This window comes from Episyrphus balteatus, chromosome 3 (genome assembly GCF_945859705.1).
Source record: "Episyrphus balteatus chromosome 3, idEpiBalt1.1, whole genome shotgun sequence".
NCBI lineage: Eukaryota > Metazoa > Arthropoda > Insecta > Diptera > Syrphidae > Episyrphus > Episyrphus balteatus.
In genome coordinates this window covers 93903982-93920386 of record NC_079136.1, presented here as the reverse complement: position 1 = coordinate 93920386, position 16405 = coordinate 93903982, and the positions used below count along the sequence as shown (strand labels likewise).

Genomic DNA, 16405 nt, shown 5'->3' with positions numbered 1-16405 from the left:
AAAAATAAGAAGTCACATTTTGCGAGACTTGTAGGTAAGTGAAATGCAGAACATGGGCGATATTATTGCAAATTTTCAAAGAAAAATGAATTAGATAAAGTGTAAAGCGAATGAGGTTGCCAACACAGAGGCATGATATTCATGCCTTATGTGTTTTATGTATTTTGTATTAAATTAACAACAAATAAACATTACAAAACAATAAAAATATAAGTTTTGATAATATTTTGTCCAAAAATTGGAGATTCATTGAAAAAGATACCAAGTTCACAAGCAGAAACAAAGCGAATTGAATTCGATCAGAAAATCGAAATGAGCGAAAAAATGTAGAACTCCTAATTTCACTATCGGCAACGCAAGTGAATGCTCAAAAAGTGAAATGCAGAACGTAAAAGTCTCAAAAACTAATTTTCAATTAAATTCGTTTGATGTTTAATGCGATATATTTTTTAATAATATGTTCCTTTTTTAATATAAATCAGAAGCACAAACTGGAATTTGCTTAAATAAACTATTAGTTTGTTGACCACTAAGATATTGAGATATAAACAATTTGTATTTCCAATATCTTTGAGAAAAATATTATTTTTGAAAAAAAGTAATATACTCAAGACAATAAAATACAACGTGATGGCATAAGAAGCTTTGCTAAATTTAACGGTGATGTAATTCGACGTCAAAACAACAAACAAATTATTTGAAGAATTCTGAATTGGACTAAAATCCTGAAAATCCCAAACCTCAACGTCAACTAAGGCACTTACAACACAAACAACCATTTTATAATTTGGGGGGGGCTCGATCATTTGAGCTGCCTCTAAATCTCTACGATTTACGAAGAAGTTTCAGTTAATCATGTAGATTATGATGAAATCAGCTAAATAGTAACATTATTTTGGAGGCTGGGGGGGGCTTGAGCCCCCTGAGCCCCCCCCTCAATACGCCACTGGTAGTTAGTATGTAGGTTAACATAATTTTACACGGTGTCATTAATGCTTTCGCCTTCTCAATCAACAAAAATGATGAGTTCTACTTGTATTATTAAAGTTATTAGGTAATAAAAGTCTTTAATTAATTTTCGAATCAACAACAATGTTTCAAAAGTAGTTACAATCTCATTCCGGAAATGGGAACAGTGAAAATGTTTTGTCTATTTTTGTTTGTAAAAAGAGACAAGAAGAAAAAGAAAGAAAACAACGAAAGTAACATTGCTGTTGCTCAGAATGTTGGGTTAAGGGTTAAAACATTTTTCTTTGACATCGAATGCTTGGATATGTGTTCTACATTTTTGCTTTTGCAAAATATACAACTCTGATTACCCTCAACATATGACCTGTAAGCGTATAGAAAAACTACATTTGACTTCGAGCAAGGCAATTTCCTTTTTTTTTTCGTTTTCCCTAAAGCCTTTTGGAAACAAAAGTGTTTAAAAGATTTATTGTTTGTTCATTTGAACACACAAAAAAAAGAACAAGCAATCATTTTCTATGAATTCAACAAAAGAATACGATATTTAAGTAGATAAGGAATCAAAGAATAATTATGACTATCAAAAATAGTATGTATTAATAAATAAGTTTCAACCTGAACATATTTTATTCAATACAATTAATAATTTTTTTAACCAATGATAACATCAAAAAATATCATCTCTTACTCCTCACAAAAATTAGAGAAAATAGAAATTTTTCTCAATTTTTTTCCAAAAAGGAACTTATGTTTTGAAGGAAACCCAGAAGGAAAAAAAGACTGTCATATTTTATTAGAAGTCTTGTAGTTGTAAACCTTCACTGCCATCAGCTCACTGACTTTAAAATTAACATAATTTTCTTATTCATGAATGAAATGACGATTGAAAAAAAAAATAATCAAAGTATGGCATTTCCGGTATTGTTGTTTTTTTTTCACTGGAACTATGCAAATCAATTAAATCCAATATACCTACAATTTAAACTAAAACATTTCAAATACATCTGACTTAGTCAGGAATGATAGTAATAATGTTAACGATTTTAAGGTGTTTAAAACTTGTATAATACTTTCGAAGAAAATCACTATAATATAAAGTAACGGAACAGAAAATGTCAACACAACTCTATCTTGTCTGATAATTTATAATTGCTATTCTTAGAAACTGGTGAATAGCACTTTAATAGCTTAGAAGTTGTGATTTATTTTATTTTTCTTTGTCACGATTTTAAAGATTATTATCTGGTATGATAATCTCTTAGTTAGTTAAGGTATTACAAACTCAACAAAGGTAGGCAACAGAATCGTACAACTATCAATCTAAATGAAACTTCATCAATGAACTTTATATAATTTAAAATCCTTCTGCGGAAATTTTAATAAAAATAAACTCTTGAAAATTTGAAAAATATAAAAATAAAGGTGTGAAACGACAACTTTAATTTTATTTTTCATAGACCTTTTAGTTTTCTCTAAATCTCTCGTATTTTCATAAAAAAAAGTTATAAACCACAAAACTCGAAAAATGTCACTTAACCCCTTCTCATTCTCTTTTTCTTTGCTCTTTCCGGAACTTGAATTAATCTTTCAACTATTCTTTTTTTGCTTTCTGTGGTGATTTTGTGTAATGGGGTTTTCCATTGGTAAAAAAATCAATTTATTGCTTAACTCGTGGCGTAATTGTAAATGTAAAGGTCACAGGGATTCTGGGTTAAAATGCATCCGTATCACATTGAATTTTTACAGGAGTACTGCATCTTTTATGTAGAGCTTGTTTAAAATTGAGTCCATTAAGATCACTGATCAAGTTTTTATTTCTTCAAAAATTATCTCCACAAAAAACAAGCATAACATTGGAAGTGTGGACCCTACCGAACAAAGCAAAATCCATTCCGTATCCCAAAAATCTTGAAGCCATGATTTTTTTAAGAGAGAATCATTTTTAATTGACTATCTGCCTTATTTAAACTAACAATGCCACTCAAACACCAATTTTTCAAGGCCAGAGTCCCTCAAAAACTATTCGCATCGCTTATAAATAATCAGCGGGGTTTTGTCGTTGTCTAGTCAAGACTTGAATCTCGGCTAAAAAATAAATTGTATCCATAAATTAATTTTGTCTTTCCGATTCACTTGCTAACTTAATGAAACCTCATTAACTAATGACCCGTTTTTAACCAAACTTGATTAAATTTTCTCTAGTGAATGTCCTTCATTCCGCGAGCTATTATGGCTGCTTAGGGGAACGAAAAGCTTATTTTTGCAATACCGCAACATCTTCAACCAACAAAAAATATTATACTTTTTTAAATTAAATTGGAACGAACTTTAACCTGAAGTTCAGAACTTTAAACCTGAAGTTCAGAACTTTAACCTAAAGTAGTCAGACATACAAAATTGAGTTACCCACTTTTGTATTAATACTTAGGTTTCTTTTACGAATCTTAAATTGCTCCTGCAGCATCATGTCTTACATAAAAAGAATATTTTTGAAAACAAGTTAAGGACAAGTTATTTTGTCCACAAGTATTAACTTTCAATTTTATATAAAACAAATTTTTGATAATAAGAGGCAAAATCGTTTAATATTCATTTTGTATCTATTTTGTTTTCTTTTTGCTTCCCTAACTTTTGATTATTTCTTTTTTAGAAATGAAAATTCAAAGTTTGGCCCTTTTCGTTAATGAAGAAAATCTGAAAACCCCAAATGATGGAAATCGTTTCCTCGGTAGTTTTCATTCATTGATTTATGTTGCCCACTCCATTGCAATTGAAATCAACCATACTCATTAGTCCTTCAGAATATTCTCAGATCTACTTGCTTATATGGCTCTTGGAGTCCAGCATCGTAGCTCAAATTTTCCAAACCTTGAAATACAAAGTACAAAGACCTTATATTTAAATTTTATATCTTCCGATTCATTACTTTAGTGAACATTTACAAACATCATTATCTACTTAAAAATATTTATTAAACTTTTACTTACAATTCTTTTTTTGTTTTTAATTTCAGAGTTGTTTTGAAGGACGTTCCTCGGACGAGATTGCAACATTAGTTTCAGCAAAAATGGGTGGCGCAACTCCTTTAGTTATAGCATGTCGTCACGGGCATTACGATATTGTAGAATATTTATTAACCAAATGCCATGCGGATGTTGAACAAGTCGGTTCAGTTACCTTTGATGGTGAAACGATAGAGGATGCTCCACCGTTATGGTGTGCGGCGGCAGCCGGTCATATAGGAATAGTTAAGTTATTAGTAAGACGTAGTGCTAATGTGAACAGTACGACCAGAACAAATTCCACACCTCTGAGAGCGGCCTGTTTTGATGGCCACTTTGATATTGTTAAGTATCTAGTGAATAATGGTGCAGGTAAGATCTACTTCTAATAATAATGAACGACTTCAATTTTAACTTATATATTTTTTTATATAGATTTTGAAGTGGCGAACAGACACGGTCACACATGCCTAATGATAGCCTGCTATAAAGGTCATTTCAAAATTGCCCAATACCTTTTGTCATTAAATGCCGATGTGAATCGATGCAGTGTCAAAGGTAACACTGCCCTACATGACTGCGCCGAATCCGGTTCATTGGAAATTCTGCAACTTTTGTTAAAACATGGCGCCACCATGGATGTAGACTTTTATGGAATGACACCTTTGTTAGCAGCCAGTGTAACGGGTCACCTGCCCATTGTTGAACATCTAATTAGTTTGCCCACTGTTAAGCGTGAGGATCGCATTAATGCTCTCGAATTGTTAGGGGCGACCTATGTAGATAAGAAACGTGATATGTCGAGTGCGTTGTCGCTGTGGCGTCGTGCTATGGAGGATCGAAATATAGAACCGAAAATACCAAAGATGGTCAGTGAACCGATAGCTGCCTATGAATATGCCACCGAAGTAACAAATATTGACGCACTGGATGAATTAGTTATGGATCCAGATGAGATGAGAATGCAAGCATTAGTGATTCGACAGCGAATACTCGGACCAACGCATCCAGATACTAGTTATTACATTAGATTTAGGTAAGTTTTAAAATTCTCAGCTTACCTAAATGCATTTGCTACTAGTTTTTCTTATTTAAGTGGTAATAATATTTCCAGAAACGTAGTTTTTTTTTTACTTACCCATTTTGTAGCACATCTTTCCGAGTTTTCACATAAAAAAAAAAAAATCATTTATCATTCCTGGATTATCATTATCATTGGACAAAATTATTAACTCCCGTTAAATATTTTTCTAAACAGTTTTAACTAAATGAATGTGAATAGATAAAATTCTATAAAAAAGAAAGTTTTTTTTTAAAGAGATCTATAATGTCTGCAAAAATTGGGTCAAAAAAGTGCAGAAAAATGCATTTTATGGTATTTGAATTAATGTTTCCATAAACATATTTTATGATTGGATATACTTGTTTATTTTTAAAAAAGCTTGACGAAATTTAAATAAATTAAAAGTACCTAAATTGCTTTTCACGAAAAAGAAAGGCAGAATAATTTTTTTTATCAAGAAATAGAACTTTTACAAACGTTTTTGACAGGATAGGCGAGGTATTAGGATAGCTGTAGTTCTAATACCTCGTAACCCAGAAAAAAGCGATTTTGGACAAATGATGCAATTATATTGTTGAAAAAAATCCGGATGTAATAGAAAAGACCCTGTTTGGCTAACATCGATACTGTCAGAGCTTCGCTTTATCAAAACCAGATCATTTGTATTGATTCTCATACCTTTCATACTTAGTTTTTTGACTCTCCTGAAAAATAGACTTTCCTGGGTTACGAGGTATTAGAACTACAGCGACGATACATGATTTATTTGCAAAATGTTTTGCTTTAGATTAAAATTTTAGCACTGATTTTAATTAAATCTGTTTCACAATCATAAAAAATTGCGTCATCTTTAAAAATATCTGCAGATAATACAAAAAAGTAACTCCCTTTTTTGTGATGCAAACTTGAAACAAAACAAACTTTAAAACATCTGTGTTTGTATTACCTTCGATGTTTTTCTAGTAAATAATGCTCTAAATTTCTTCGTGTCCCTATTTTTGGCCTATTGCATATCCTTACATTTAGCTTTGAACTTGTTAAATTGATGTTCCGACAGATAAGCATCATTCATCAATGATAATGCTTCATTAGATGAAAATTCCAGTGGTTCAGTGGTTCTAGAGGATCAGAATTTAATCTTTTATACATTTAAATCCTTTACTCGAAGAAATTTTCGATAAATCATTTCCTTTATCGGAATATGCTTTTCCAATTTCGCGAAGAGCGATTTAAGTGGTTTTAACTTAGGAGACTTTGAACTTTCCGTAATATAATATTTTCCCGCAATTTCAAAATTTTTAAAAATTCTTTTCTACTCTTGTCTCACTGTCTACTGTTTTTATTAATTCAGTCACGACATAATCTTGATCAAGCAAGATGAAATTCATGTTAAAGGAGCGGAGCGGTCCAATGTGTCTTCCACTTTTTTGTCTTTTTTTTCAAACGAAACTTTTATATTTGTTTTTAATTTTTTTTTTTATCCTCGCAAATGTTCAAAAGATGATACCTGCTTATTCAAAGATCAAAAACAATGTCTTTTTGATCTTATTTGACAGTTTTGACCCATTTTTCCAAAATTTGTTTTTTGAAAATTTTGTCTCCATTTTGAAAAGTGAAAAAATTGTATGGCGGTCGAGAAAACGCAAAATACGTTATTAGCTAATCTTAGTGAGAACACTCCAAAAATAATAATTAAGTAGTTTTAGGCCGGAAAATGCGAAAAATTAACGTTAACTCTATTTAAAAAGCTACAATATTTTTTTTTTTTAATTTTCAAAACTTCTCGCAGAATTAATTTTTTTTTCAATAGTTGCAATGGTAATAATTAAATATAATATTATTTATATATGGTGTCCCATAAATAACTCATAATGTCCAGTTATTTAAAAAAAAAACCTCCGCAAAGGCAGTGAGGTTTTAAGTTATTATCGAAGCAATTCATAGAAACGCTTTAAAACAAAGCACTTTAGCGCTACGGTCAATTCGTCGACGACTATTAGCTTAGCTGCTGGTTTATATCTTACTTATTAGACAACCGCATGAGCTTGCGACACTTAAGCAGATAACAATGTTTTCCTTAAATGTCCCAATTTTGAAAAATGTCTTAAATGTTTGGGTGACAAACTTTTCCCGTAGCTCGCGGTTTTTGATAGCCGGCAAAGTGGAATCCCAAAAAAAAAATCTTAATTCTAAATGCACATTTTCCATACCAAACCTGAACTCTAGAATATAAATTCAAATGAGCTTTTTAATTTAAATGATCTAAATATTCTACCACATTTATTTTTAAATAAGAAAATATGTAGATCAATAGCTACTTTCTATTTATATTCTTAATTAATTTGTATTTTTAATAAATTATAGAGGAGCACACTACGCTGACGCAGGCCGATTTGATCGATGCATCGAACTTTGGACGTATGCTCTTACAATGCAACAGAAAATCTTGCAACCGCTGAGTCCTATGACACAATCATCATTGCTCTCGTTTGCTGAGTTATTTAGTTTTATGTTAGTCGAAGCCGGACGTCCGTTGCCACGCGGGCGTGTGGTGCCACCAATCGAAGCTCACGATATGCTGATGATATTCAATAAGGCTGTATTAGAAGTAGAACGAGGTAATTATGATATTTTCATAACATGTTTTTTCCTTTCAATTAGAATTTATTTTAAATTGTTTTCTTTTTTCGCATTTACAGGACAACTAATGTACCATGAACAAGTTAAACAATCATCAACAATGCCATCATTGGAAAGCGATCCGAATGCCTTGAGTCGTGCACTTGTCAGTGCACTTCACATTGGATGCCTGTTGGCACGTCTAGTCGACGATGAGAAATTTAGTCCGAAAATGAAGCGAGAAATTCTCACCGCTCTGTATAAGTTAAATAGTCTGAAGGTTGTGGTGCGTTCGGGGAGGACGGCTCTACATTATGCCTGTTATCGGGAAGGTACACTTGTTGGAAGATATCCAGCTTGTCAATTTCCATCGCCTGCTTTAGCGAAAGCATTACTCAAAGTCGGAGCAGATCCGAATGCAAAAGATGTTGCGGGCAATACACCATTGCATTTGGCTGCAACAGCACAACCATGCCCGCGTGTTTTGGCTCAGACATTATTAGACCATGGTGCACATTTGGTGAGTAAAATATATATTTGTTTAGTATTAGCGATATGTTCTTATTTTCGTCAAAGGAAACGAAATAATTGAAAATGGAAAATAATTATTTTATTCTAGTAAACAAAATATTTCATAAACCGCTAACATATTCAAAAACCACACTCCATAGGTCTTCATTACCGTTGTATAAACAAAATAATTACTTGCGCGTTTTGCTCCTTAGCAAGGGTGTGACAACATGTAACTGATGAGCCCCTGTCATACCTGGGCGAAACACATTGGAGTTGAGGTCATTTGAACTTTTAAAATTGATTTATATTCAATCACTCCACTTAAAATAAAAGTGATTTTCACATTTTGTTCCCTTTTTTATTTTTGTTGAATGGGTAAGCACAAGTTACACGTTGTCAGGAGAAAGGGTTCCATCTTCGATCCGTGTGTGACTCCGGGTTTCATCGACTTAACTTGCTGTTTTTGGACATTTAACTAGGGACATACTCTCGAATGTCCTCGAAAAGCAAACTGCTTCTCAAAAATGATCGCATTTAAGTAACAATAATCCTTAGTCTCCTCTGATTGACTTATTCCAGAATTTTACTGATTCTGTAAATGGTAATTGAAAATAACGTTGTAAGAGTCACCGTTCTCTTTAGCTTGAGAATTGGACATGCTTTCTGGTTTTTCCTCAAGATTGTGTTGTTTATTAGATCGATTTTATTCGAACGAAGAATTTCATGCAGGCCTTCCCGAAGTGTTAATTAGCTTATTCCCCTTGTAGATAAAAGGTAACAACAACAATATAGTACTACCAACTACTTTTGCTATGCTAAACGATAATTATGAAGAATTGCATTGATTTCCTAAAATGCGCGTTCCATTGAAAATCGCTAGTAATGCTCAGTTTCCATCTCAATATAGAAGTTAATGCTTAAATGTTTACATTGAAAAAATAGGGACCTTGAAACGTTGAGATATGCATATCGAAATGCCAAAACGAACTTTAAGTTCAGGTTGGCCCAAACCCTAAGAGTTATTCTTATTAGCTACATAATTTTAATAATAATAATAATAATTTTAACTATATGCCTGTAAGACCTAAGGTCTTTTAAATGCATACTGCACGGCAATAGTTAGAAGGAATAGAAATATAGGAAAGAATTTTTTGTTGGTACAGTGAATTGAAAATAAGATGATTATTATCTCATATACATAATCCCACGGGTGGCTTCCAATCTGGGGAATAAAGAAAAGAATGCTGCCTGAGGTAGGTCTCGAACCCACATTTCCAGGGTAGCAGTCAAGCACATCATCCACTGCACCATTGCCACCCGCAACTTTATGCAGAATTAAATCCTCCCAGAGTCTTTAATATGATTATTCTTGAGATATTCGATTTGAAAACCTTTTTTTTGAAATTTCTTTAATTTCTGTCCAGTTTTACAAAACTTTCGATTTTTCTCAAGTTTTGTATAAGTTTTGATCACGAAAAACTTGTTAAGACTATTGTTATTAAAATTCTCATTCAGCACTGCCAAAATACAGCTACTAACAATGTACAATGTTTTTTTTTAAATCAAGAACAACAGGTAAATCATTATATTGCATAAACCCCTTGAAAATAGTGCTACAGGAATATCCAAATAGTTCATAAAATTTGTATATCATGTATTTTCGATACACTGTCATCGTTCAATGCCAACCCTAGTTCATTTTTAATTGTTCCAATTAATATTTATAATCAAGATTAACAATGCATAAATACAAACTTATATATTTCTTTTTTCTTTTATTAATATATGATATTTTTATATAATTTCAGGACACCAAAAACGCCCACGGAGAGACATTTGAATCCCTGCTGGAAAACCAGAAAATTCATCAAATCGTCAATCCCGTCAAGTATACAACACTCAAATGTCTTGCAGCCAAAACAATACAAAAACATCGAATAAAATATGATAAACAAGTTCCCGAATCCTTAAATAAATTCATAGAATCGCATTAAGTTAAGAACCTAGAGAGAAGAAGAATTTATATTAAAAAAACAAACAAAAAAACAATATGAACAATCAGTTATTTTTTGACCGAGTTCTAGTATTTTTTGAACGGCAGCAGCGAGCGACGTCGGCATTATGGAAGTGAAGCGTGATTTGTGATTTGTCTCAATAATTTCATATTGCAAAGAAAACAACAAAACTCCTTAAAGAACTTGAAAAAAAGAACCTATTTCTGTCCTAACTCTGTTTAACGGTGTTAAAACAGAAAGGAAGAGAATTATTTATTGAACAAAGTATAGTTTTTTTTTTTGGAAAAACAAATGAAAGAGATACAAACCCTACCAATAATGTTTTTTTTGTTCTTTTTTTTTTGCTCTCCAATATACATTTTGTATTTTTTTCAAACAATTTTTTTTAAGGTCCTTGTTATTAAACAAGACTTGTATTTAGTTTTTTTTTTTAATTTTGTTTAAATAGATATTTTTTTTTGCAACTAATTTCTTGTCTTATTTTTTAGTCAAAAATTAAATTCATTATTTTTTGTTTATTTATTTTATTTGTATTTTTTTCTTAAGTTTTAAGCTGGATTTTTTTCTTATGCTTGAGAGAGTACAATAATTTGAAAAGTTCGTTCAAAAATTGAAGTCAAAGACAATTTTGTCGTTCTAATAATTTGGTAAATTCAAAAGTTTTTATTCTAAATAATAGGAAGCATGTAATTTATCTGACGGCAGGAAGTCATCAAGAAAAATGAATTGTTTTTTGTCGACAAATTACAATTTTCGAAATTTGTACGTCTTAATAAAAGGTATAAGTCAAAATTAACTAGGATTGTTGGGTTTCAAGTTTAGAGAACACATTTCAAATGTTATTTTTAAGACTAACATCAAGTAAATTAGACTGCTCTTTCGAAGCACTGCAACTGAACTTTTGAAAAAGTGTTTTCCAAGAAGCCTTTAAGGCCTGACTAAAGATATTATATATGTATCAAGTTAAATAATCTTCCAAAAAATCAAAAGTTAAATTTCAGAGAATTGTTCCAACGGCAATACAATCTATTTGTCTATTTTTTTATTCTTCCTCAAGCATGTTTTCGAAGCTAATTTGGAATATTTGTATTTGCTTTTGATGTTTCTTTATAAAATACGTTGTATTAAAAAAAAAACCTTTCCATCCTTTCAGTTTCGACTGTATACATTCTGCTCCTTCTAAAAAAAAAAAAAACAACGAAACTGTAACACCGCTATGCATCATGTAAATATTAACTATTGTTTTGCTATTCCATAGATTTCTATGACTTAGCATTCTTTCTTATATTTTTTATAGAAATAAATTTAGTCTTCATAAAAATAATATTATTTCGTTTTGAAAATAATTGTATTATCATCTTAGTCTGTTCAATTTACATTATATAGCTATATCATTATTTCTTCCTTTATTATTTAGTATTATTATTACTTTCTTTTTAGTCAAAATGTTTATTTTATTTTTATATCTCAAATAAATTAATATGTTTTCATAGTAAAAATAAAAAAATCTTCTCATGTTTTGTAAATATTTTCAAGAAACTTCTGGCAGTTAAATTAACTGAATTAATTTTATCACTTCGTTTGTATATATGAGCGATTTTAAGGATCGGATTCAATCCGATTGAAAATTTTACTTCAGGTATTTGACGATACAAGATCGAAATATTGAATTCAAATGGAATTAAAGTGAAATATTTGGTTAAAAATAAATTCGCACAACACAGCAACATTCATTCACTGTCATTCTCCTTTTTTACTGCTTCACTCCAAATATTGGGTTCGCTGGGTTGACCTCAAAAAATGTCGACGGACCTCAGGTTTTGAATCCTTCTATGCAATAGTTGCATTTGTTTTTTTGGTTTTTGGGACAGTCTCTATGTTGGAACATCGTCGTATGCAGTTGTTTTTTGAAGTGGGTTCTCACGGCTTTCTTTTGTACATGATAGTACCATCTTAGTCAGTCTTACTGTGTTCTGTTCTGACTTGGACGCTTTCTCGGATTTTCTTGTTCTTATTCTTTGTAACCTTTGCTACCATGCGAATCATCTTTAGCTCATTAGGCGTCAATTTGCTTTCATAAATTTTAATTTTATTCAATATTGAGAACCGTATGTAAATGCTGAAAAACGGTAGACGCCTTTTTGCGTCAATACGGTATCCATTTCTTTCCAGATGAACCACCCATACTGCTCCAGAGGATGGAAGATTTTCACTTATGATAGATAGATCCCTCATCAGCAAAGAATTATTACGAATTCGCTTTTAAATTCGTCACCTTACCAAGTCAAAGGTGTACCAAAGAGCAAAGAACTCAACACGATTTCGTGGTTGTGTATTTTAAATGAATGCATTTTCAATCAAATTCAGACAATCCAATCCTTATAAACATAAAACTATAGTAATTTTAACTAACCAATGGTAAGTAATGTTAGATTCGAATATGACAACATTTGTGGGGAAGATTGAATTTTTGATAAGTTTACATTCAGCATGAAACAAGAAAATTGGATCGCAAATAAATGGATCGATTTGTCCCATTTTGTTTCGTGATTTCAGGTTAAACTTTGTTTAGGTATAAACCTTCAAATTCCAACTTATTAGTTCTCTGGAAAAAGCTAAGCTTTTAAAAGGCAGTTTCTAACCAATGCTACTCCACATATTTCTTCGCTCAAAGGTGCGTACAAACGCTGCTATACTCGTATTATCAAAAATCTTAAAAAATCGGATACTCGTATTCGATTTGGGATGAAATAACTTGATGAAAGTGCTTAACGCTAAAGTTGTAGTCTCGCTCAGAACTATTTTTTTTTCTTTTTTGCAGAAAATATCCAGTGTTTAAAAAGTAATAAATAAAATGCAATTTTATAAATTTTAAATAACAACATGAATTAGGAAAAAAAAAAAAAAAGAAATAACAACATGAATTAGGAAAAAAAATAAGAAATAATCTCTGTTTCTTCAATTAAATTGCTTTCATAATGAAAAAAAAAAAATAGTTATACAATTAAATTAAAAACTGTATTAACTTATCATTGATAATATACATACAATACATTATAATACAAATTAAGTCACAGAAGATTCCAATATACATCAAAATGATGAAAAATTATAACAAAAAAAGAATGAATAGAAAAAATAATAAATAATAATAATTAAAAAAAAAAAAAAATTACACAAAACAAGGAACACATCTCTCATGAGCATTATAATAAATAAATGTACGACTTATCGCATATAGGATTATATTTTCTTATTTAGTAATGTAAGTATACAAAACAATGTGAGCATAAGAATTATGAACGAAAATAAAAAAATAATAAGTAATCATAAAGAAACAATAGAAAAAAAAAATTAAAATATACAACAAATCGTATCTAGAATGAAATCCTAATTGGAAATTCATTAATATGATAGAAATAAAAATAAAAATGATAAAATCTAAGTATAAATTGATGTTTTGTTTTAATTTCTGGTATAGGGTTTTCGTTTTATTTTTAATGGAACGAAAGACCAATGATGATGATCATGAAGAAATCCTCAATAAACTTACAATCAACTAAATTCTGAATAGAAACTCCCATTGAAATGTGTTCGGGAGAATTGCTTCCATTTTTGCTCGTCATTGTTAACGAAAGGACAACAAAAGTTAAGTGGAAAATAAAGATATTCGGCCTTATCACGAAAACGATTCCTATCGGAAATTTACTAGGATTCCCGAAAAAACAATCATGGAATCCGTTTGTCACGGAAAATAAGATACAATTCGTCACTACGGTCGGATTTTGTGATTGTTTTGTTTTTACGGCAATCGTAGAAAACTTCCGATAGGTACGAATGGAATTTGTGATAAGGCCGATTTTTTTCGATTGGCAGGCCTTCTCCCGAACAAATTTTACAGAAGGATTTCAGTTAGTTAGCTCGACGGGAAGGAGGGGATCTTGCCGTCGAAACTTTAACTCGCCTGCAAACCAAAACACAAATCAAATTAATAATTAACATAATTATTCAAATATCAAAAATGAGAGGATGTTTTTTCGAGAGGAATGAAAAATTAGATTTTATAACTCAAATTTTATTTCCGAGCATTCTTTTACTTAAGACTGTTTTTATCCTGAACTTTTAAATAATTGACTCTAGATACATTTTTATATAATTCAGATTTTTAAAAAATAACCTTAGCCCATGCACAACATAATTCCATTATTCCGAACTTTTGTTTTCGGTTTCATTTCCCCTTACGACTTTCTCGTTTTACATAATGGCCTTTTGCCGTGGATATCGTTTACTTTAGTATCGTTTACTTGCCGCTCGTTTCGTATTACATAATATACCCTCTGATTTATTTGCATCCAAACATTTCTTTTTCTTATATTCGGAGGAAAATATTTGCAAAAAAAGGCATTTTAAAAAATTTCCTCCAAATTCATCGAGTGAGACATCAAAAGAAAGGTCTTTTTGAGCTCTATTCATAACTGAAAACAAAAAGGGTGTTTTCATAAACGTCGTAAATCTGCGTTAGTCCAATCGTCTTTCTGCTTTGCTGCATTAATGAACACCAATTCTGCAGAATGTTTGCAGGCCTGCGTTGGTACAATTTTAAGCAGTCACTGAGTGTTCATAAACGTCAGAAAAAAAAATATAAAGATTACCACAGAATGAGTTTTGTTTTATAAGCAAAAAAATATTTACTTTTCAGTTCCCGAAAATATTGTTTTTAATAACACGAAAAATTTGTAAACCGTATTACATTAGGGTGGCTAAAAAAAATACATACTTTCTTCTAAAAAAAATAATAAAAACACCGAGTGGTTCACATTTGAAACAAATTATCTATGGAAAACATATTTTTAATTAGGGTGTTCAAGAAAGTTTTTTTTCGCGTTTGAAAAAAAAAATGATTTTTAGTGCACAGAAAGTTTGTTAAGTGCGTTTTTTGCTATATTAATATTAAATTCATGTCAAATTAATTAGGTAAATTGAATTTGGTTGAATTCCAAGCGTAAATATAAAATACCTATACCATTTTTCTGAGCCCTCTAATTCGAAAATACCTACACCAATTTTACATTACATTTCATAAACCATGTTTTACAAACTTTCTCTGCAGTGAAATATAATTTTTTTTTAATTAATTAAAAAAAAAAAATTGAACCACCCTAATGGAAAAATTTTTTTTTCTTCGATAATTTGGTCAAAACAATAAGCAGGTTAATTTTTTTGGAATTCTTCAAGCAGCTGTAGAAGATAATATTTTTTAGAGCCACCCTAATACGAAAAAATCAATATAAACTTATTATCTCAAGAAGCACGATTTAGAAATTTTCTGTGTCATTAAAATTTAAATTTTTCGAAAAATGAAAAAAAGAAACATTCTTTGCACCACCCTAATTAATATGTTTGCTTTTCATTTTTTTTTACAATATTAACATTTATTAACAACAAAAAAATCGAATCAAGAGTCAAATAAGTTTCTTCGTGAGTTCTGCAGCAGTAAAATTTTGGCTGCGCAATCTGCCCGATGTTGACGACATAATGACGTTTATGAACAGCAGAACTGCAGTTGGAATAAGTTAGTCCGATCGCAGATCTGACTTTATGAACACGACTAACGCAGGCCTAAGTTAGGCAGACGTTTATGAAAACACCCAAAGTTTCTTAGAGGTTTGGTTGCTGATTTATTTGCTTCCAAATATTTTTTTTTCTTACATTCGGAGGCAAATATCTGCGGACCAAAGTCTCGAAATTAGTTTTGGTTTGAAGATGCGCGTTCACAGTGACTAGAAAAAAAGAATTTAATTTTATTTTTTTCGGATTTTCAAGAACAAATCTTTTTTTCTTGGCGAAAAAAGTGAATTTTAAAAATTTCATCCAAATTCATCGAGTGAGACATCAAAAGAAAGGTCTTTTTAAGCTATATTCATAACTGAAAACCAAATGTTTCTTAGATGTTTGGTTGCTGATTTATTTGCATCCAAACATTTCTTTTTCTATTCGGATTTCGGAGGCAAATATCTGCGGACCAAAGTCTCGAAACAAGTTTTGGTTTACAGATGTGCGTTCACAGTGACCCTGCCTATGAATTTTTTTTTCGGATTTTCAAGAAAAAATCAAGGTTAACCCCTTGGCGAAAAAAAAAAGAATTTTAAAAAATATCCTCCAAATTCATCGAGTGAGACATCAAAAGAAAGGTCTTTTTAAGCTCTATTCATAACTGAAAACTA

General features: G+C 30.9%; 1 protein-coding gene across 4 annotated transcripts in view; it reads left to right on the top strand.

Annotated features, from left to right (window-relative positions):
* LOC129916428 (protein fem-1 homolog CG6966) overlaps positions 1-13384 on the top strand; it is a 74013-nt gene extending 60629 nt beyond the window's left edge. For 3 of the 4 annotated variants that reach the window (XM_055996358.1, XM_055996359.1, XM_055996360.1), the window contains exons 2-6: positions 3983-4343; positions 4407-5007; positions 7399-7652; positions 7734-8173; positions 9975-13384. In XM_055996358.1, the coding sequence (XP_055852333.1) occupies positions 3983-4343; positions 4407-5007; positions 7399-7652; positions 7734-8173; positions 9975-10160 (1842 nt within the window). In that variant the 3' untranslated portion in view covers positions 10161-13384. Of the gene's footprint in view, positions 1-3982; positions 4344-4406; positions 5008-7398; positions 8174-9974 lie in introns of all 4 variants that reach the window. The other variant, XM_055996357.1, reaches the window with a different exon arrangement.
* Positions 13385-16405: the final 3021 nt, after the last annotated feature.